At 42.1% G+C, this 23,997-nt stretch overlaps 1 protein-coding gene across 1 annotated transcript in view; it reads right to left on the bottom strand.

Annotated features, from left to right (window-relative positions):
* Positions 1 to 23,997, bottom strand: part of NFXL1 (nuclear transcription factor, X-box binding like 1) — a 588,746-nt gene that overhangs the window by 87,806 nt on the left and 476,943 nt on the right. Inside the window, exon 19 of the mRNA XM_069201637.1 lies at positions 19,798 to 19,867. Within this exon, the coding sequence (XP_069057738.1) occupies positions 19,798 to 19,867 (70 nt within the window). The remainder of the gene's footprint in view (positions 1 to 19,797; positions 19,868 to 23,997) is intronic.

Genomic DNA, 23,997 nt, shown 5'->3' with positions numbered 1-23,997 from the left:
CATGTAATAGCTGACCTAGCCGTCAAGACTTTTAACATGGCTGCTGAGGACTGCAACAATTTAGAATCTAATTTTGTACAGTAAAACGTGGCGAGAATTAACTCATTTACACATATAGGCCACCTATCATTAAGTGTTGTTACTTAAATTGTATCACTGGTTAACTCAAACACTGCCTGAGACCTATATATACTCTGTTGAACATATGTGAAAATCTCTAGTAAGGCACAGTCTTTCAAACACAGTATTAACTGCCGTGACACATCTGACAGTGGGCATGGGGAAAGCCCTGTCCAGCTAAAAACAAACATTGGAGAGGATACTGCATTATGAATAGTAGAGACACCTTCACCTTGATCTTGCTTCCAATAAGAGGGGCTACAATTAGTTCAGCAAATGCTGTAAAAATGTGTCCTTCACAATGATACTAATACCATTTTAGATAGCAAATTTCATCCTTAATCAACAGCGTATCCATTCACCGTAACATGCTAAAAAGGATAAAGTTGTTGCTCTGCATATGAAACAGTACTTTTGTAGTGAGAGCAGAGTTTATGTCCCACAATGACTATTACAAAGGTCAATGCATACACATTGCCTGCATGGCCTTCTAACTTGGTTTCAGGACGCCGAAATGTGGGTTTAAGACTCCTCTCTATTCTAAGAACCTAAAAATCAGATCTCATAGGCTCATTTGATTGGATGCTTGTGATCAGCAGGATTTATTATTAGTAAACGACTGCGTGTTTCGATGACTGCATTCCGTGGTCCTATTCTTCTCCTGGAGAGAAAGTATAGAAGAAGTAAAAAAACTGTGGCCAATGGCCTAGAGATTGAACATCCCTCAAAATTAAACTAATTTAAGTTTTCAGTCAAAACGAAAGGTGCCTTTCATTTCATGGAACAGCATACGCTCATTAACTCTAGAAATGCACCACACTGGGTTACTGATGATCTGGGTATCTGAGAGTACAAAGTGCCTTGAGACAGTTTTAAATTTGAAAACGTTAGTGAAAAGTAGACATTACCTGTAACAATAGTTCTCCAATATGGGACCAACTCAAAATTCTTAATCTTTGCAATAATCCTGAAGGAGTATGGCACTGTTGAGGGAGAACTGAGACTGGAGGATGGAGGTCTCTTAGCCAAACACATTGCTAAAGAATGCTCAGCCTACTTGGAAAAATTCCTTTTATCCAAATCTAAACATCAGAAAGAATGGATGAAGTCCCAGACTGGTGTACTGCAAATGCCAGCCAGAAGATTCATTTAAAGATGCACAGTCACAGTGGCCTTGCCACTGGTCAAACATGCATTTGGAATATCTGAGAGGCTTTGATTTATACATTCATCAGTTTATATAGATACGAGGAGGGTAATCCGAATTACAAAGTGCAGAGGGCAGTATCCATTGGCTGGAACACCTTAATACCATGGAGGTCTTTTTACGTCCAGCTTTGCAGAAGCTGTTCTGCTATCATTGACGGAATTTGAAAGTATGCTCAGAGACAAATGACCTGGGTGACAAGTTCAGAACTGCCCTGAATAGAAATGAAGGGGTAACCTGCACTAACCTATCGCTATGAAAAAAGAATGCACACAGCAAAACACATTCATTGCAAGTGTAATCACAATCAAAAAAGCAAATCTCCATTACAAGAATTTAAGCTTCCACTTAAAGAAGGGCTACAACTGCGCTCTGTTTGGGTTTGAAAGAACTTTAGCCAGGCAGAATTGTTTTTTGTGAATAACAGGATACCTGAGAGGGAAATATTTTCATTTGCTGTGTCTGCCAACAGATTATCTAGGATAAGACCTTATTGGAGCCTCTTCCTGTCACAGAAAGTGGTTATTGAAGTGTATCAGACAGCAAACACAAATTATTTCCCACTTCATTAGAATTTGCTTGCAGTCTGCAAGGACATTTAGATGATCATACTGCAAGTCTTCAAAAGGCGGGTGAAAAACTGAGGGAGTTCAGGTTGTGATACATAATCCTCCTGAACTGCCTAAAGGGAAGAAAATAGGAGATTTGAGTGGGAGTGCGTACAACGATATCTTGAATCCCAATTTTAACAGTTCATTTTCTCAGAATGGTAAATTTGGATACCTGGATTTAAGATTTGCCATTTTAAAATATTTTCTGTAGCATCCTAGTCTAATGATTTTCCACAAGAACCTGTAAGCCATTTCACTATTTCTGAATGTGGATCCCTTACGCACTTTCCTGCAAAGAGTCTGTGGCTGGCTTTTCTTTGTGAAGTCCTGGAAGAAGCTGTACTGTCTATGCAGCTCCATGTTCAATTGCCCAATGCCAAAGCTGCAGCATTTCCTTTGACAAAATTAACAATCTCATAATCTTTCCCTATGACAAACAAAACACAGTGGCCATATTTTCAGGATAATTAATTTCCAACACAGAAGGAATGCCTTAGGAATTAATTTTATTGCTCTCAATACCACCAGACTTATGTTGCAAGCAGATTCTTGAGGAGACAAGCAATCTTGAGTGAGTGGAGCAATCAGATACACTCTTCTTCAGATACTCTCATCATTGTCTCTTAATGAAATTGAGATCCTCAGGAACCCCCTTTATCCACCACCCAAATCACATTGTCCACCAAGCAACAGACTGCATATGTGCAGAGGTCTAGGTCTGTCCCTGACTATGCAGAATACAGGGCCTGTCCTGAGGCTTGGAGGGGTGCACCAAATGTGCCCTCATATTAGGCAATGGACTACTGTCTTTGTCCCCTGGCTACACCACATAAAGCACTAGTGACAGAGTACCATGTTTTGTGAATTTGTAGTGTGATCAGACATTTTTCACTATATCTGTGAGAGTGCAGTATGCTGACCCGTCTCGTGTAAACATTCCACTAATATGCAAAACTCAGAACCCTGCACTGACATTTTGTGTGGCCCTACATGGCTGGGCAACATCCTTGATGCACAGCCTTTATCAATGTGCTGGGCGGGAGAAGGGTTTGGGGGAGGATTTAGCTTCAGGGCCTGGCCTCCAGCTATCCCCTATGCCCACATCTCCCAGGGTGGCCAACACCCACAGCATACAGCTATCAGCCGCATGCAGCAGTATTAATCGCAAGGCCTTGCCCTTGGTAAACCCATACGCACAACTCTTGACAGGCAGACAACTTTCACTGAGTACGGCCTTTGGTAAATTTATATAAATCTATTTGTTGAAAGCATTGCAAGCCTCACAATTGTCACCAACGTCACAGGAGAGGGAGACGTGCAGGGCGTGGTGTCTCTAAAACAACAGTTACGGCATTTTGAAAAACTGTGTAAAAAAGGAAAAAAAAAAAAAGAAATTAATAGAAGTTGGGAGGTAATCACCTTAAACAATTACATCGAGGTTGGCAGAGTACCGTGTAGACTCAGAATACTAATAACCCCTACATATGGAAATCCTCACCCAAACCTTTTGGTGGAATGGTCTATACTAATGCCAGCTACATGTAAGAGTATGTTGTAGCTCCTCTCGAAATATGCGGCAATGGAATTGACTCAGATTAGTGAGGAGTTTGGGAATCTGAAGGTGGCCTTAGAAAATAATCCAGCACAGGATGATATAAGGAACTTCTACAAGGAGATGGAGGAGAAACTCATCAAGCAAGAAGAAGAAATTCAACTAAAAAAAGAGAAGAACATTCTTAAGAGAGAAGACAGATAATGCTACTGGACGCATCATGACATTTGGTAGGAGGTTTGACCAGGCAAGAAAGGATTTTCGACAAAACGAGGCCCTAAGGCAACAGGAAATTACATCATCTGAATCAAGCATAGAGAATGCCTCAGATATTGAGGAACAACCGGGCACTAGTAGCTCTTTTGGGCAACCCTTTACAACCATGGAAGAGTACCGTTTTTTACAATTAAACCAACGACCGCAAAGGAAGTCATCAAAAGGAAGGGGAGAAGGCAGAGATGCAAAAAGATTAGGAGAGGTGGAACGGCAGCAAGAAACCGAGAAGCCAGTTGGGAGAAATACGCAACTGGGCAGGAGAAAGAGATGATGGATGAGATGTAATAGTAAACATTTCTTCGCATATTTTATCCCGTGATGAACGGGCAGTTCTGGAATTGGGATTGTCTTTCTGCCCTGTAGCCAATTTTGATTACACCAAGACACGTATTGATATCTTTCAATTTGTTAGAAAATTGAAATTATTTAAAATCTTCACCCAACAGAAATAGAAATGTATTCAGCAATGTCCAAAGATGGACTCAGATGTTATGTACAGGCCGGTGGAATTGACTATAAGTGATATTTATGGTTTGGCCACCCTCAGAGAACTGGAAGTAGGGGAAAGATTATGGGGCACTGAAATAGATTTGTTGAAGGAATTGGGATTGGAAACTGGGGATGTAAGTGCCAGTAAGTTTAAGCCAAAATCTAGATGTAACCCAACGACCCCACATGATAACACTGATGCTTTTCATGAAGCAGTGAGCTATGATCTCATCAAATTATGTAGAAACAGCAGGGATATGTTTGCTAGTAATCTTACATCAGGACAATGAATATCATTAGTTTCATTGAACCAGGCAACCGCTTACCTGATTAAGCCATCAGATAAAGGTGGGAATGTGGTTCTATGGGATTTGAAAAAAATCAAAAAGAAGTGAGGAGACAGTTGTTGTTTTAAAATTGTTATGAGAGGTCGACGGTGGTAGCAAACCGAACATCAATAACAATGTTTCATGATTCACTTGTTGAAAGTCACAACTATAGTCTGCTCACAGATGATGAATTGAAATTTTTGACAGTTAAGAAACCTGTAACACCTTGCTTCTATATGTTGACAAAAATTCAGAAGGACAGTCAGAACCCTCCCAGTAGACCAATTGTATTGGCAAAGGGTAGTTTATTGGAGAATACTTCGATATATTTGGATTCTTTTTTATGTCCATATGTACTTAGTTTGGTCTCTTACTGTAGAGATAGTATGGACTTTATTAGTAAGATATAAAATATCCCATGGAAATCCCATTATGTTATGGTCAATATAGATAGTGTCCCTTTATATATGTATCCCACATGACTTAGGCATTCGGGCATGTCAGCACTTTTTTAGAGACAAACCTATCAGGTTATACAAACATTCTGAATTGCTCTTAAGAATGCTAAGATTTTGTTTGGAGAACAATTTTTTCTTATTTGAAGATCAATGTTATGTTATGAAAATGTATAGAGTGCACAGCTACCCGAAGGCCTCCCTGCGCAATACTGAAAAACCTCTGAATATACGGCTTTGGGACACATACTAAAATAACCAAGTTTATAATAGCTGCCGGATTGACAGTTCATGGCTGGTTTGACGTAGATTCAGTGGTAATGAATTCCACAGTCTAGTTCCAAGATACAATATTGATCTTTCTCCCCATTTGGCTTTTTTTTGGGGGGGGATGACTGCTAGGGCCGTGGAGGATGATTTAAGATGTCTGGTAGGTTTGTAAAAAAGAAGCCAGGGTTCGCAGTATTGGTGGGCCTTTGTCATATAGCGCTCTATGACTGTAACTTAAAGATTTAAATTGTATCTGTTGTTCCAAAGGAAGCCAGTGCAAAGTTGATAAAGCTGATCTGGCCAATTCATGCCTGGGTAGATTGAAGAGAAGGCGGGCAGCAGTGTTCTGCACCACCTGCAATTTCTTCATAACATATTTTGGTGCACCAAGAAACAGGGTGTTCCCATAATCCAGCTGAGAGAATATTAAAGCCTGTATGATCAGGCTCTTTGCAATGAACAGAAGTATTTTTAAAATCTTTTTAAGAAGTCTGAGTATGCCAAAACAGGAGGAGGATATTTTTTTCGCTTGATGATCCATGGTCAACCATAGATCAAACCATACTCCTAGACTCTTAATGCTTTCTTTGGACAATGTACGATCTTCAAATGTTTATAATACTGGGGAGATTAAGTTTGGTTTTGCCTGGTGACCCAGAAACATAACCTCTGTCTTGTCTCCGTTCAACTTAAGTCTAAAGCTGGACATCCATTTGGAGACTGCCTGAAGACAAGGAATGAGCCGAGAATTGGTTGACTTCTGACCAGTAGAAAAGGATACCACAAGTTGGGTGTCATCTGCATATGACACTACAGAGAGTCCATAGGGGCTCCACTACTTTTGCCAGAGGGGCCCTATATATATTCAATTACATAGGGCTCAAAGAAAAGCCCTGCGGCACCCCCCACTTACTCTTAAAACAGCTCGAATAAAAGGAACGGTCCAAAACTTGAAATTATCTTGCTTCCAAGAATGAGGCAAACCAACTCAGGGCATTGCCTGAGCCTCCACTTTCCCTCATTCTCTGGAGTAAAATATTGTGCTCCACCATGTCAAAGGCAGCACTAAGATCGAGAAACACGATTGCTGAGACCAAGCCCTGATATACACATTTCCTAACTAACAGTGACTGCGATTAATGCAGATTCCATACTATGTAATGGTCTAAAGCCCAATGTTAGTGGTATAGACAAACCACAGGGACTGCGATGGGAAGTTGCTGTGCTCCAAGCTATGCCTGTCTGTTTATGGGATGGTGGTGATACAACATGTAATGACGGATGACAATGAGAAATGGTCCAAACATATAATTATCTGGACAAGATATACTGATGATATTTTTGCAACTTGGGATGGTCCAGAGACAGTATTGCTTGACTTTTTGGACTGGTTACCTGTCAATAATTTCAATCTTAGATTTACATATAAAATACACAGACATCCCATGGAATTCTTGGACGTGGAGGTCACAGTAGAAGGAGAGATCCTTCAGACTAAACTGTTTAGGAAAAAAACGGCAGGAAACAGCATTTTACATGCTGACAGCCATCATCCGCCTAAATTAAAGTGGAGTATACCTTATGGGGAATTACTTAGAGCAAAAAGGAATTACAGCACATCTCAGAATTTTCAGAATGCACAGGTGAATATGATTAAGAGGTTTAAATCTAGGGGATATCCGATGAAAGTAATCAAGGATGCTTGTCATAAGGTGGCAGAGGTCCAAAGAGATGCTCTGTTACTTCCAAAAAAGATTAAAGAAAATGAGAACACTCTAAGATTCATAACTACCTATAATGCTTACTCTTCTGAAGTTAAGAAGATTGTGACCCAATATTGGCATTTGATAAAGGCGGATAAGGTGATTGGCCAGATAATCAGCCCTAACCCAAAAATAGCATACAGAAAAAGCAGCTCTCTACAGGATATATTAGTACATAGTTACCAGATTAAAAGTAGGGAGACATTTTTAGGTAAACAACAGGGTTACTATAAATGCGCTAAATGCAAGGCCTGCAGGAATAGTATGAGCAGCAAAATGTATACGTTACCTACAGAAAAGGAAGTGAAAATCAAAGAATTCTTGAATTGTAATTCTGATTTTGCCGTTTATGTCATCATTTGTCCAAGTGGTTTACGGTATGTAGGAAGCACAATTTTTCCCCTTAAAAAACGGATCTTGGAACATTGGCGTGCTATCAAGAATAATGATGTAACCTATCCGGTGGCTCGCCATTGTAATTTGGTTCATAAAGGAAAGTTTGATGAAATGTTATTCTTTGGAATTGCTAGGGTGTTACCAACCCCAAGGGGGGGGTGATGGGGAGCATAGACTTAGAAGGATGGAACCTGAGTACATAATTCGATTAAATAGTAGTCACCTATGGGGATTCAACCAGGATGAGGAACTTTATGTGCATATTAGATAATTTTGATAGCATATGGATAAGGTTCTGATTGGTTATTGATGTAATTGAGCCACTTGGGTTCTGTAATTTTGTCTTGCTTTTCAGTACTGGCCAACACTCCTGGAATGAAAATGGATAAGATCAGAGATGTAAAAATCTATAACAAAACATAAAACAAAAAAATAAAAAAATAAAAAGAGGGGACCTGTTATTAGGTCGCCACCAGTGGGTGGGTTAATGTCACCACGGGTTTGTTAATCACTTTAATGTACATTGAATTTATTGTTTTGGAAATAGATTTTCAATGTAGAATGTTTGAGAATTTTGGCCCCACACATTGATTAGGGGTATTTACGTTCTTATGTTGGATGCATTTAGGATTTCTTTTATGTCCATGATGGTTAATGGTATATTTTCTATGGTGGTGGGGTGCGGGTGGGGGAGGGGTTCGGGGCTTCTGTAATGATTTGGGCCAATGAAGAAGACCGTAAAGGTTGAAACGCGCCGCTATTGCAAGCAGATACTTTGTTAAAGATTGTATAAGCCTTAAGTAAACACTGAAGCTGCTTGGAGTGCTGTTTGTTAACTGAGTCGTTTTTGAATTATTACGGGTCCTGCGCCCGTAGGTGTGCATGGACTTCGTGAGGCACAATCAGGAAGAACAGCAGGAACTGTTTATTTGATATATATATATATATATATATATATATATATATATATACACTCCAGACAATTCTGTTTGTTCCACCATGGTTTAAAATGGTGTTTATTAAGTGACATTTTCACCTAACTACAACCTCACTTTATCATTAGTTTTTCAGTGTATTTCTAATCTTTTTACTGTAAAAGCTGTCACTAAGCAAAGACTGTGTGTATACGGGGTTTGTAACTTAATTGAACTTTTATCTCTAGAGGGAGTGGGCTCTATTCACATTCTGCGCACTGCGCTGACTTATGTAGCAGGGTTTTGGTCCGCTAATGGTGCTTACGTTTCTAGAGAAAGTGAGCTTCGTGCACAGTCTGTATACTGAGTGCAGACGGCGTAGTAGGGGAGTGTTCACCTAATGTTTTCTAGAGGGAAAGACTCTACGCAAAGTCTGAACACTGAGTGCAGAAAGTGCATAGGGGCTTAGCAACATACAGTGTCCTCACATGGTGCTGACTGTATGTAGTAGTGGCTTTCCCGTCATACTGCTGTGTGTCTGGAGGAAGTGGGTTCTACGCGCAGTCTGTGCACTGAGCACAGACTGTGTTTAGTAGGGGCTTGTCATTGTAATGGGGCTTCATCATCAGTGCTTAATTTGAGCTAGTGGTTTCCGTTGCTCAGCAACATTACTTAATTCTCAGCACTGGTGCTCATGACAGTCTGCCATATGGTTGAGCTGTCTCCAAGATTTAGGTATGAGCACAACAAAAGTTGTTTATCAAATCAATATACATTAATGTTGACTAATACCTACTACCTCCCAAGCCATTCTCATAGCTTTGGTGTCCTGGAATAGTATGAATTGTCACACTTGTAAAAGTGTGATCGCTAGTAGTGGTGTTGGTTCTGTCATTCGCAGCGCTGGTGGGGGCAATGGGTGGTGCAAGCTGCAGTGTCTTCCTGATGAGGACCCAGGCACTCATTTTTTTAATTTACAAATTAAGTGCTGTTCGTTGTTTGTTGGAAGTGCACTTTCTGTAAAGGCCTATCCATAGCTCATAAGCTATACTTTTAATTTATTTATATATGTGGGTCCCTGCTGGTCCAGTGGGACTCCTGCAAGGCCGCAGCAACCCCAAAAAAACATTTTCTTTTGCTTTGACAAAAGAGTGTGTCCCTCCGGGACTCGCCCACATGGCCCTGTGGATAAGGTTACCCCTTCCACTCACTCTTCTGTAAATTTGTACATTTATTGTCAGGGCTGGTTACATTAAAAAAAGTAAAAAACTATTAACAAATGGTTGGTAAAGATAAAGCAAAACACATCAACACCCTGACAGGCCCAGCTGTAACATCTACCTAACAAACATATGCTTCATACATTATATGCTGAGTCCCAAAAGCACACATAAAGTGATGCTCAAGAACATGATGCCATATGGTACTTGAAAACATGTGCAATAAAGGAGATCATCATGTTCTCACTGCCACTGTAAGAGTCTTAAATGTTTAAAAACCAATGGAATCTCCTGGCTAAACTTAAGTTTGGGGGAGGTAAAATCTGTTGTTGTTAACACTTGATAGTAATTGCCACATTTTAGGTACTATCTTAAACTCAATTCCCATGCCTGTCACATACTCTTACCAACATCAAGGCTGTTTTTCACACATAAAAAAAATCAAACTACACAATCTGCAATATTAACAATTATGTCTATTATGATTGCAAATGGATGGACTAAACATTTTCAAGGACACTAAACACTAAACATCCTGACATTATACTCAAAATATTACACTGGCATATAAGGAGCATGTCATTACAGACAATAACATCTCATTAAAGTTACAACAAACCAACCGGTAAAGTCTTCAAAGTTAGACACTTTGATACAATACGAATATCTTCTTGCACAACGAAATAACTGTACAATTACGATTTTAGTTCAGTGGCACTCCATCTAGTTAGTTATGCAGTCATACACACTATTATATTAAACACTCAGCAAAGTTATCTGTCACTCATTCAGATTTATTTTCCTCATTTCTTAAGTGATGGGAGAATGGGAGTTTAGGTTATGACAGTAACTTAATTGAGAAATGTGCTACTATTTAAGGTTTGGTTTTCTACCCAATGTTTTCACCTTGTCAATGTTAACTTACTCTAACTTTAGATATTTTAAGCAATAAAGATAAAGCTCTGACAGAATTAATATAGGTTAGACATGTTTTCGAACCTGTAATCTGAGTTCTCTGAAGATCCACCACTGAAATTATAAGCACTGAATAGTTCCAAATGTGTGGGATTTCAGTGCATTTTTGCCAAGAATATATATAGTTCATATTTGCCAGAGTTCTTTTTTCCCAGCTCCTTATGACAGGATATTGGAGCACTGAGCGTGGCCTTTTTTGGCGTTTCTGACTTGAACATCATTCCAAACCTTCTTCAAACGCATTTTATTTAATTTTCTTTAGGATCTAGAGTATAACCTGCTATTTACCGACAGACAATATTTTTCCATGTAGCACAGAAGCCATCTCTTTTTATGAATTATCCTTATGGCAGGAAGATGGCAAATCAGATCTGCATGGCATTTGTATTCTTTGTCGGCCGGATTCTCGCATCCCAGACAGGTGTAAATGTAGAATCTTCTCCAGGTGTACTTATACACAAGGAGAAGATCTACCTTTATGGGCCGAAAGAGAAGTTAACACAGCAAAAGTCCATGGCTGGATGAACTAGTAGGTCAGAGGAAGGAGGGTATGATGTTCCCTCTACCAGTGCCCTAATCTCAGTCTGTGAGGACTCTCCTACAGGATGATTCGATGGGACACACCAGAGGAAAAACTGTGCTGTTTCCAGTCAACATAGAGGATTTTGATGTGACAAGCTACTGTTCCAACATGTTCGCCGTTGAGGACTGGCTCGACTTTGAAATATTTAACGTTAAAAGATTGTACATCGAGGGAGTCTATGACACCGAACACCACTTGATGTTGAAATTTACAGTCTTCTGTTTCTATTCAGAAGTTTGCAGAAAGGTGCAGGAAAGAAGATGTGGATGCTACCTTCTACCTCGGACTATGACTACTCAGGTGTCTACTCTTCATCAAGGCCTAGTTCTCCTCGAGTGATAATACTGGACTCAACATCTCCAGTTCTTCAAACTTCTTCTCCTTCTCCTTCTCCATCCAGATATTTACTACCACGGCCCCTGGGGGGTACAGCCCATGCAGTCTACTGCTCCTGTGGCTGTTCTTCCGAGGAGAGCGAAGTCACTATCACATTGACCTTAATCTTGCTATAGATCGAGACCAAACTCAAAATCTTTCCACAGCTCTTGCCACTTGCGGCATTCTAAGTGTGTAGGAAAATACCCTCTTTTTGGCATGTGACCCCCAATTTCTGCCTGATGTCAGTGTGTTTGACTGTGTCACTGGAATCCTGCTAACCAGGACCCCAGTGCTTATGTTCTCTCTCCTCTCAAATTTGTCATTACATACTGGTAATCCAGTATTTCATCCCAAATTGACAAAGTGGTGCACCCTTAAAAGTCCCTAGTATATGGTACTTAGGTACACAAGGCATTGGGGTTCCAGAGGATCCCTATGGGCTGCAGAATTACTTTTTTCACTCATAGGGAGCGCATGCAAAGGCTTCTACAGGACTGCCATTGCAGCATGTGTGAAATGGTGCATGCACCCATTCACAGCCATTTACATTGCACCAGGTCACTTATAGGTCACCTATATGTCAGGCCTTCCAACCCTGAAGGATGGGCGCAAAGTACCTGTGTGTGAGGGCACCCCTGCACTAGCAGAGGTGCCCCCACTTTGTCCAGGACCATTTTCCCAGACTTTGTGAGTGCGGGGACGCCATTTTACGTGTGCACTAGACATGGGTCAATACCTATGTCCAGCTTCATAATGATAACTCCGAATATCGCCATGCCAGATGTCTAACATCTGGGAATTGTACCCCAAAACTGATTCTAGTATTGGTTTTACAATTCCATGCACTCTGGGGCTCCACAGTGGACCCCCAGTACTGCCATATCAGCCTTCTGAGGTTTTTCAGGCAGACCCAGCTGCTGCCACCTCACAGCAGACAGGTTTCTGTCCTCCTATTGCTTGAGCAGCTCAATCCCAGGAAGGCAAAACAAAGCATTTCCTTTGGGAGAGGGGTGTTACACTCTCTTCCTTTGGAAATAGGTGTTATAGGCATGTGAGGGGTAGCCTCCCAGAGCCTCTGGAAATGCTTTGAAGGGCACAGATGGTGTCCTCCTTGCATAATCCAGTCTATACCGGTTCAGGGACCCCCAGTTCCTGCTCTGGGCGAAACTGGACAAAGGAACGGGTGGTGACCACTCCCCTGTCCATCACCACCCAGGGGTGGTGCCCAGAGCTCCTCCAGAGTGTCTCTGGATTTTGTCATCCTGGATTCCAAGGTGATGGGGCACTCCGGGAACATCTAAGTGGTCAGTGCCGCAGGTGACGTCAGAGCCCACCCCTGATAGGTGCTTACTTGTGTAGCTGACCAATCCCCCTTTCAGGGATATTTAGGAATCCTCTGCATCCTTTACTTCACCTTCTACCTATGAAACTGCATCTGGAACCTCCCGGGTGCAACAAAGAAGCAAAGACGACTTCTGAAACATTGTATCTTCAGCTCCTGCCAGCAACTGCAACTGCTTCCAGGTTGTGCATCCTCCGAGGATTGCTTGTCTTCAGCCTGCACCAGAAGAATGAAGGAATCTCCTTTGACGTGAAGGAGTCACTTCCCCGATTCAGCAGGCACCGCTCTGCAGCGACGACCAGTGGCGTGCGTCCCCTCTCCTGACAAAGTGCGTGGATCCAGCAACACGGATGGTGGACTGAAGTTGTCCTGACGGTCCTAAGGTCCAGCTGTCCAACTTTGGTGGAGATAAGAGCTTGCTTCCCCACGGAAGACAGTACCCCTAGTGCACTATGTGATATGCAGTTGCCAAGGCTTGTGTGCGAACTTCCACAAAGTTCTTCGTGCACAGCACAGCTCCAGCCCCCAGCACTCCATCCTGTGACGCACAGCTTCCTGAGTGGTTCTCCGGTGGCGTAGGATCTCTTTGTGTCATGATGCGAGGGCCTCCACTTGCACCTTCTTTGTCCCCGTGCTGTGGAACTCCTGTGCAAGCTTCCTAGTCTTCTGAGGGCTCTCTCAGTTGCTGAGTGCACCCTCTGTTTCCCCCTCCTGAGCAGAGGCCACTAGGTCCCTGTTGATCCCGGGCAGCGCCATTTTCCGATAACCACGAGCTTTGCGCGTGCCAAGGCTTGTTGGTGGAATCCAGCGACGCAAACCAGACTGCAATCTTCCATCCAGTGTGGGACATCAACTGCACCAACCAGGAACCCGCATCCGTCTTCTTGGGTGCAGTACTGACTGTTTTTCTTCACCCGTGGTTCTGCTTTTGCACCTTCATCCGGGTTAGAAGGTTTCCTGTTCTCCCTGGACTCTTCAGGGCTTCTTGGACTTGGTCCCCTTCTTCCACAGGTCTTCAGGTCCAGAAATCCATTGTTGGTGCCTTGCAGTCTCTTCTGGTTCTTGCATTATCTTCTATTCTGACGTCTTGTGTGTTCTACAAAACTTACTGTGATTTACTCCTGTTTTCCTAGGCTCTGGGGTGGGTTCCATTACTTACCTTTGGTGTTTTCTTACACTCCTAGCCCCTCTACACACTACACTTGCCTAGGTGGGAAACCGACCTTCGCATTCCACTATTTTTGTACATGGTTTGTGTTGGAAATGGCCTTTCTGCAGGGTCACCCCCAAACGCTTTGCCTTCCTCCGTCTTTTTTTCTGACCTAATTTTTGCTGGCTTTAGGACTCTGCGCTATTTACCACTGATAATCAGTGCTAAAGTGCATATGCTCTCTCCTTAAAACATGGTGACATTGGCTCATACCCAACTGGCTTATTTAATTTATTTGTAAGTGCCCAGTCAAGTGCACTACATGTGCCCGGGACCTGTAAATTAAATGCTACTGGTGGGCTGCAGCACTGGTTGTGCCACTCACATAAATAGCCCCCTAACTATGTCTCGGGCCTGCATCTGCAGTGCCTGTGTGTGCAGTTTCACTGCCACTTTGACTTGGCATTTAAAAGTACTTGCCAAGCCTTAAACTCTCCTTTTTCTACATATAACTCACCCCTAAGGTAGGCCCTAGGTAGCCCACAGGGCAGGGTGCTATGTAGGTAAAAGGCAGAACATGAACATGTGTGTTCTATATGTCCTGGTAGTGTAAAACTCCTAAATTCCTTTGACACTGCTGTGAGGCCTTCTCCTTTCATAGGATAGAATTAGGGCTACCCTCACATACTGTTTGAGTGGTAGATCCTGTTCTGAAAGGAGTAGCCTGATCATATTTAGTATGGTCAGAATGGTGATACATAATCCTGCTCAATGGTGAAGTTGGATTTTATATTACTATTTTAGAAATGCTACTTTTAGAAAGTGAGCATTTCTCTACACTTAAATCCTTCTGTGCCTTACAATCCATATCTGGCTAGGCTCAATTGACAGCTCCCTTGTGCATTCACTCAGACAACCCCAAACACAGGATGCTCAGCACACTTGCATGCACCTGCATAGTGAATGGGTCTTCCTGGGCTGGGAGGGCCTGACACTTAACTTGTCAAAGGACAGTAGCCTGCCCTCACACAAAGGACTTCCACACCCCCTACTGGGACCCTGGCAGACAGGATGGAACTGAAAAGGGACCTTGTGCACTTCTAAGCCACTCTTTGAAGTCTCCCCCACTTCAAAGGCACATTTGGGTATTTAAGCAGGGTCTCTGACCATACCACCTTAGACACTTCTGAGGTAGACACTCTACTTCATCAAGACACTTCCTGGAGAAGAAACCCTGAACTAGAACCTGAAACCTGGCAAGAAGAACTGCCTGGCTGCCCAAAGGACTCACCTGAACTGCTTTTCTGAGGACTGCTGCCTTTGCAGCTGCCCTGCTGCCTTGCTGCTCTCTGGCTGTGCTGAAAAGTGCTCTCCAAGGGCTTGGATAGAGCTTGCCTCCTGTTCCTTGAAGTCTCCGGACCAAAAAGACTTCATCCCTGCAAAGGAACTCCTTGTGTGAAGAAAATCGCCGCACAGCCTGCAAGAAACGACACACAGCCTGCATCACGGTGAGAAAATCACTGCACGCCGAACCGGAAAGAAGCAGCTGACTTCGCAAGGAAAAGATCAACGCAGCGCCAGAGTTGCAACCGGAAATTCGACATATGGCCCACTGGATCAACGCAAAGCCAAGCCAAAACGACGCAGCCCAACTTCCTGAGAGGAATTGACGCACCTCCTACCGTGCAGCAGACATTTCCACACATCACCCACCGGATCGACGCAGCCCCTGTGACTTCGTCCTGCACACCCAGGATTTCAACGCATCATCCCCGTGGTGTCCGAAAACCCCTGCCCTGCATGGAAACTCAACAACATCGTCTGTGTGCACTGGAAAAGTCGGCGCACACCTCCCCGTTTTTCACGCATCTCCTCCTCTGCGGTCCCTTGCAGAGAATTTAAACGTAAACCAGGTACTTTGTGCTTGCAAGAGACATTTGTTGCTTTTTAAGAACTAAAGACTCATTATATAATTTTCTAAGTGATATTTCAACACGTACTTATTGAATCTTAATCGTTTTGATCTGCATCTTACCAGATAAATATTATATATTTTTCTAAACACTGTGTGGTGTATTTTTGTGGTGTTCTACTGTGTTATTGCATGATTTACTGCACCAATACTTCACACATTGTCTTATCAGTTAAGCCTAACTGCTCAGTGCCAAGCTACCAGAGGGTAGGCACAGGATCATTTGGATTGTGTGCGACTTACCCTGACTAGATTGAGGGTCCTTGCTTGGACAGGGGTAACCTGACTGCGAACCAAAAACCCCATTTCTAACACAGTCTGTGTTCCCCCTAGGCCCATTGCAACCTATTAAGATTTTTACTATTTGCACTGTTTTCTATCTGTTTTACAGCTATTTCTGCAATCTGGTGTATATACCGTGTATATTACTTACTTCCTAAAGGAGTATAGTCTCTAAGGTATTTTTGGCATTATGTTGTTAAAAATAAAGTGCCTTAATTTTTGTAACACTGAGTATTTTCTTTCATGTGTCTGAGTACTGTGTGACTACAGTGGTATTGCAAGAGCTTTGCCTGTCTCCTAGATAAGCCTTGGCTGCTCAGCTACAGCTACCCCTAGACAGCCTGGCTTCTAGACACTGACTACATTTCACTAATATGAGATAAGTGGAGCTGGTATAAGGTGTACGTAACTTTTGTACCCACTACAAACCAGGCCAGCCTCCTACACTGTATTAAAGGCATTCCCCCACTAGGTGTTCTTCAAGGCATAGATGTTCAACGCATTCACACTCACCTTCCTCAGGAGCTTTCTCTTGCTTTCAATCCAGTAGATATTCACTAACCTTCAGGGTTGCCTTGTGTGAGAACCTTTTCACTGGATGACATCAAAACTTCCCAGTATATTCTAATCAAATAAGCTCAGTGCCCCCTGCTGGCAATGACTACTTCAACATCAGTGATGTCTGAGACTCCTTACAAAAACTCATCCTTGAGAAATTTGCTCCCATTTTTACGACCACAGTGGAGAGTTTCCTTATGCGAGTCTGTGCAAAAGCAGTTCTAACAAGGTTCAGAAGAAATACAGAACGACTAATCAGGGTCCACTATTCTTGCAATTGGACCCTTCTTCCGACTCCTGTAGGTAGAAAATACTGTGCCACTATATTTCGTTCACTGTCTTGCCAAAAACTAGAGTAAAAACTTGACTTGGGGAGAAGGGAAATGTCCTGCAGATCTGCCACAAAACCACAGTCTTTGTAGGCAGCTATGATAGATCTGTCTGGAACTCCCTTTACCAATTTGCTAATGACCTGCCAGGAGAGCACTGTGAGGATTTCCTAAAGATGTTTAATGAAAGCACATATTGGTATGGCACACATGCATTCTTGCTGCTCACAGCTACTGCCATGACCTTGCTTTACAATTATCTCTCCTATGGTGGTGCAAACCAAATAATCTTCTTTACAGAATGAGCCTACACCTGTGGCCACATGGAGGACTTGGGACTTGGTCTTCAAAGGAAATGTCACACCACATCAATCTGCTTGAGCTGAAGGCAGCTCCGCCAGCCCAGAAAGATTTCCTCCCTACTTTCAAGACAGACATAGTTGTTCAAAAAGACAATAAAACAACCATGCATTACTGAACAGGAAGGGAGGAAAAAGATTCAGATCCTTACCTTAAAATGTTCAAACCACCTGGTAGTGGTTAATAGCCTGTATTCTGAAGATCACTATCACTAGAATCAATCTATCAGGGATCCAAAAGGTACAAGTGGACTGCCAGAGCAGGATTTTTAAGGAGAACTATGAGTGGTTTGTAAACAATTCCACCTTCACAAATTCTTCCATGAGTGGTATTTGCCACAAAATTGAACCAACCGATAACAAAGGAGAATCTCATATGGACCCACTGGTCAGAGACATTTCAATATCCTTTTCCTCTGATTCCTCCGTTAGCATTGGTCATGATCCAAATGACTTATTTTGAACCTTCATCTATCTATAGGAGTGAACACACAGTAGGATGCCATTCAAGGGGCAGGTGCTTCAACCAAACCTACCATCTCTCAATACAGCAACCTGGCTATTGATTCCAATCAATACGGACACCTGCAGCTGCCACGGGAGTGTGTGAACATTCTGAAATAAGTTAAACAACCATCCAAAAAGGCTTCATACTCTTAAGTGGATGAGATTCTGCATTTGGTGCTCTCAAACAACTTTGGGTCTACTGCCTGTCATAAAAAAAAGTCTATTACCATACTTTCTTCATTTGGACAGGCCAAGTTTGGAAAACTCTTCACTAAAAGTCCATTTAGCTGCTATTACTGCCTACAGAAAATGTCCTTCACAAACCTCTTTTTGCAGGATTCCAGTGGTTAAGGACTTTCTTAAGGGTATTAAAAATGTCTTCCCCCTTGTACAAAGACCCTTCCCTCTGTTGGAGTTAGACATTTTCCTCCCAAGACTCTTCCGTTCACATTCAAACCTATTCATTGGGCTTTCTTATAGCATCTTTCATGGAGAGGTGCTTTCTTTTTTGGGTATTACATCTGCATTTAGGGTCAGCAAGACCCAGGCATTATGTTTGTTTCAGCTTTATACAATGTTTCATAACAAAGAGATCATGGGGACACATTGACATTTCTACCCTAGGTGATTCTGGACTTCCATGTGAATCCAATAATGACATTAACAAAGTTCTTTCAGAACCCCAATTCCCCCATAGAGAGATCTCTCCATAAATTAGGTGGCCAGAGAGTTCTTAAGTTTTATCAAAGTATAACAAAAGATAATGAAATCCAAACTACTATTTGTGAATTACTGTCCTTTGCACACAGGGCTGGGCCACTTCTAAACAGTCACTGTCCAGATAAATAATTTCTTGTACTTTATTATGCTACAAAAAAATAAAATAAAATATTATCTGTTCAACCAAGGGCTCGCTCTACCAGAGGTAAAGCAGTTTGTTTATGAAAAAAGTGAAGATAAAATACATATATTCTTGGAAGAAGTGCTCCAAGATCATTCACGTGGGCGGAACTATCAGTGCTCATCATTACCAGTGGAGATCTCCTGAAGAATATTGTGCCATATTCTATTAGCGTGCCAAACCTACAAACACTTTGAGGAAGCCTTGACTGATTACCCAAGCTAGCATCAGAGTCACGAGTACAAACAGAATACTTGGTTATTCAACTGGAGTGTTACGGTAGCCTTGGCCTTTGAAAACTAGTGGTATACTGTGCTCTCCTCCACATACACGAGTAACCTCTGGCTACCCCAGGATTGAGAAAAAACACTTTTAGGAAGTCATAGTTAATATGAATGAAGATTTGTTTATTACACACAGGGCTTTATATCTGAAGATGGGATGACTAATATTTCCTAATCATTAAATTCTAGTATTTAAATGATGAACATCCAGAAGGCATGCATGTGATTGCCTTTAAAATGAAGCCATTGCAGTAACTGGTGAGATTTTTATTTTCTGTTAAACTCTATGGTACCAAGTATGCAGCACACCCCTTAGTAAACAAGTGAAAATCAAGCAATGTATCTGCTGCTTGTACGTTTGTTTCGTCATTGATGCAAGAAACAATATGTCTACAAAGTTTTAGCAAACTGTTTTCTGCATTAAAGTCAACAAGGAACACTCTAACTTGAAACACATTCTTACAGGTTGAGTCATTTTTGCTGTTTTCTGTTAATTGGGATCTTTTGTATCACAGATGGACATTTAAGTAAGCATAACTATTCATAATGCCCCAATTAAATGAGTAAAAACGTACCTCTTTTGGACATTGATTCCTACAGGAACTTAGCATATCCTTCTGTTCTCCTTTGGCAGCAACCATTTTCCTAATAAATGAAAAAATACACAAAATGTGCTTAATAAAGCTGCCTGTTAAATAATAGATTATGCTATCAACTAAAATCATTCAGGTATTCAATACAACATATCAAATTACATTCTTAACCAAGAAGTAAGAAGTGAAAATGCCTTTCTTCAGAGCTAAAAATGAAAGCTCCACCTTATTTCACTTATGAGCAGTACTCCACTCACTGCAGATCACCAGGTCTGCTTCAGCAAGAGGAGGCTACTCCACACCACATTACAATGTATGTGAAAATGAACTCTAGGTGCAGTCTGGCTTTTGGGGTTCATATTTCAAAGCTCACTACTTTGTAGAATATCTATGTAGGAACTTGGGCTACTGGTTTTGGGGTGTGTGAAACACTATTCAATAAGCAGTTACAATTCCTCTTAGGGTGAAATCACCAGCAACCCTAAATTAATCTCAAAAGTAACCTGTGGTTAATCCTCTGGTAGCTTGGCACAAAAGTAGTCAGGCACTGTCTAAAGTATTTAAGGTGAAAACAAAACACAAGAAAAATACCACACCAATTTAGAAAAAGAGAGTAAAATTAAAAACAAAATTTGAGACGAAAACAAAAATCCAATCAGTAGAAATTCAGAGATGCAATTCTGAAGAGTTACGCTAAGTACTGCGCCTAAATGCACAAAAACACAACTCGTGGTTATCTGGTTGTATGAGACCGGGTGAAAGGCGCAAGTTATGGCCAACCGCAGTGAATGATACAGGCACTAGGTTAGTTCCACTAATAAAGTCCAGCACAAAGAATTCTGTTTGCAGTGGAGGGGGCAGCAAGGAACAGGGAGAGCGTTGTGGATGTTCATCAATGTAGGGTGAAGAGCAGACCAGGCATATTGGACGCTCAAGGCTGTAGCGCGAAGAACCTGTCAGGCTTTGTGGATGGTCGTTACTGGAGATTTGCAGGCTGTGAATGCTGTAGCGTGAAGTGCAGATCTCTCGTTGCTGGAGGTCGCTGTAGTGTGAAGAGTTTGGTTCATTGGAGCGTCAAGTTAGTGGGAGGTGAAATCTTGGTGAAAAAAGGCCCATTTGCAGTTGCCCAAAACTTTAGGATTTCTCCTTTTCTTGAAGAGAGACTCATTTCATACACAACAGGGCAACTAGGAAGAGTACTTTAGAGTTCTACTAGGAAATCCAAAGGTTTTTGGAGTATCAAAAATCAGGGGCAATTGAGACACTGGAAAACAAGGAGAGGGGTCCAGCCAGATTGACTTCCTTTAAATGCCGAATTAATGGAAGGGTTGTGAGAACTCCAGACCAGGAGGCCTGGACCCTGCGCCTCCCAAAACTTGAAATACTGGGAAAAAAGGTGGTGAGTTCTCACTTAGGGAATCATTGATAAAAAGCACAATGCCTCAATGATAATTTATTTGCATCCAGAACAATGAAAGAAAAAGGAACAGTTCCATGAAATTATAATACTTGTTATTGTATGACAGTCATTAGACAGAAGATAAGATCCAGAGACCAACAGTTCAATAGTCCAATCAACCAGTACTAAGGTTGAAAAAGTCTCATGTGAACAAAAAATTGCTTTAATAACGAAGCAGCCAGGTAAGAAAAAAATCAAATCAAAGGGCACAATTCAGTGACGGGACAGCCACAGCCAATGATACAGGCACTAGGTTAGTTCCACTAATAAAGTCCAGCACAAAGAATTCTGTTTGCAGTGGAGGGGGCAGCAAGGAACAGGGAGAGCGTTGTGGATGTTCATCGATGTAGGGTGAAGAGCAGACCAGGCATATTGGACGCTCAAGGCTGTAGCGCGAAGAACCTGTCAGGCTTTGTGGATGGTCGTTATTGGAGATTTGCAGGCTGTGAATGCTGTAGCGTGAAGTGCAGATCTCTCGTTGCTGGAGGTCGCTGTAGTGTGAAGAGTTTGGTTCATTGGAGCGTCAAGTTAGTGGGAGGTGAAATCTTGGTGAAAAAAGGCCCATTTGCAGTTGCCCAAAACTTTAGGATTTCTCCTTTTCTTGAAGAGAGACTCATTTCATACACAACAGGGCAACTAGGAAGAGTACTTTAGAGTTCTACTAGGAAATCCAAAGGTTTTTGGAGTATCAAAAATCAGGGGCAATTGAGACACTAATTCTCAATAAAACCCTGTACTTGCTTTTATTCATATCTACGGTACCCTTATGAATTCAAAGGAATTCTTTTTTGGTATAACACAAGGCATTTTTAGCAGTTTTGTAGTGAATCCTAGTTTGTTTTAATGGGATAACAGGAGTTAGCTTAGCCTTTGGCTTGCAGACTCGTGCCCCCATCACCTAGTGACTTTTAACCTACTTGGTTTGCTCTGTCTAAGACCATTTATTGAATTAATTATTCTAAGATGGCTGCCTTATTTATAGTTAGGCCATTTTGTTTAGATTTATGTTATCAGTGCCACCGCGCTAAGGCGTTAACTCATGAAACAAAGACAAACAAACTGAAGGTGCTCACATTCGAAATTACCGTCCCAAGCATGCTGTGTTATCTATTGTTTTGGAACAACCTACGTCAGGGGTCCAAGTAGATCTGTATAAATACATCACACTTTAGACAGATAATCAAAGGGATTCCGACCAGATACCATCGCTGCTATCGATGCTGCACGTCGCCTTGACACTGACCCGGACTTCGTGTTCCTTCGGAGTCTGAGCACGAGACCTCATTCCAAGGTAACAAGGGTTGGGGGCTCCTTCAAGGGACATGGCATTGGCAGATTAGGTTTAACATACCCAGCTCTCCTCTAGGTAGAAGGTTAAGCCCATTATGGTAGGGTATTAGGTAATATCACACACTCGATGTCTTTCCATGTTATTGCAAGATAGTGGGGGTCTTTATAATCATGACCCTTGTCTTTACTATTCTATTTCTTGCACTGTTCATTATCCTAATCATTGCATCCCATGCGATTTACCGCAGATTGCAGATTGTATTAAATAAAAATTATTGAAACATTACTGCATCTTTTTTATGGCTTGTGTTTGGTTGAGACATGATATATCTGTGAGAAAGGAGTAATCTCCGTTTAACCACGACACTCCCTGAGATGTCATACTTCAGAGTCCATGCATAAAGGCTGGCACAAATCACCTTTAACTGTTTGGGTTTTTGGTGAGGTACTGCTAGTGAGCCCGAGAGGTTGGGACTACAGTTGTGACTTGTTGTAGGATAGGCATAGTCACCTACAAACATAAGTACTGTCATCCTTGAACCAGCAGTCTTCCCCAGAGCAAGAGTCCAAACTACGACAATTTCACTTTCCTCAATCCCTTCTCTATCCAGACAAATATTTTAATTAAGAACACCCAACTCTGGTTGAGTCCACCCAGTGTTTTTTTTTTTCTCCTCCGTTGGTCATTCTTGCCATATTGTGTATGAAATATTTTCTAGGACAGTGTGAGTCTCTCTTGGGCTCCCTTTGTGAAAACATAGTTCAACTGATGCCATACCAAGGGTCCAGAACCTGAGGGGCACCTCTTGGGGATCAGGAACTCACTCCAGCAGAGGCCAGCGGGGCTCAGGCAGGTGCAGTTGCAGGTTCAGGCAGCAGGTCAGCTGGGCAGATGCACGGAGGATTCTGGAGTTTGTTATGGCCCTGTATCTCAGAACAGGAGGTCAGTCAGCTTACATTTGGAGTCATTTCAGCCTGGGATGAAGGTTGCAGGTCCAGTCTTCCTTCTATGCAAGAAGGGCAGCAGGCAGCCTCACAGCAGAATAGCAGGGCAGTACAATAGCAGTCCTCCTGGCAGAAAACCCTCACAGTAGTCCTTCTTTTGTAGTTTCCACCGGTCCAGACATGTACTGAAGAGTAGGGTCTGATGGTCAAATATTTATACTTGGTGCCAGCTTTGAAGTAGGAGAAGGTTCTGGAGGTTTCCATCCCAAAGGTGTTTTCAATTATCTGCCTACCTGCCTTGCCCCCCCCCCCAGCTTGTCAGGGCACACAAAAGACTAGTGTCAAACCCATTCTGAGTGTACTCACGCATAGACTTTGTGATGTACAAGTGTGGTAGGTAACAGCTGCACCGTCCTATCAAGTCAAAGATCTCACCCTGCCAAAACCTATTTCCAGTTTTCTCTCTGTCTGGGAGCAATACACAAAGA

The sequence above is a fragment of the Pleurodeles waltl genome, chromosome 1_2 (assembly GCF_031143425.1).
Source record: "Pleurodeles waltl isolate 20211129_DDA chromosome 1_2, aPleWal1.hap1.20221129, whole genome shotgun sequence".
In the NCBI taxonomy this organism is placed as follows: domain Eukaryota; kingdom Metazoa; phylum Chordata; class Amphibia; order Caudata; family Salamandridae; genus Pleurodeles; species Pleurodeles waltl.
The sequence above is the reverse complement of the archived record's forward strand: the minus strand, read 5'-3'. Positions and strand labels throughout refer to the sequence as shown.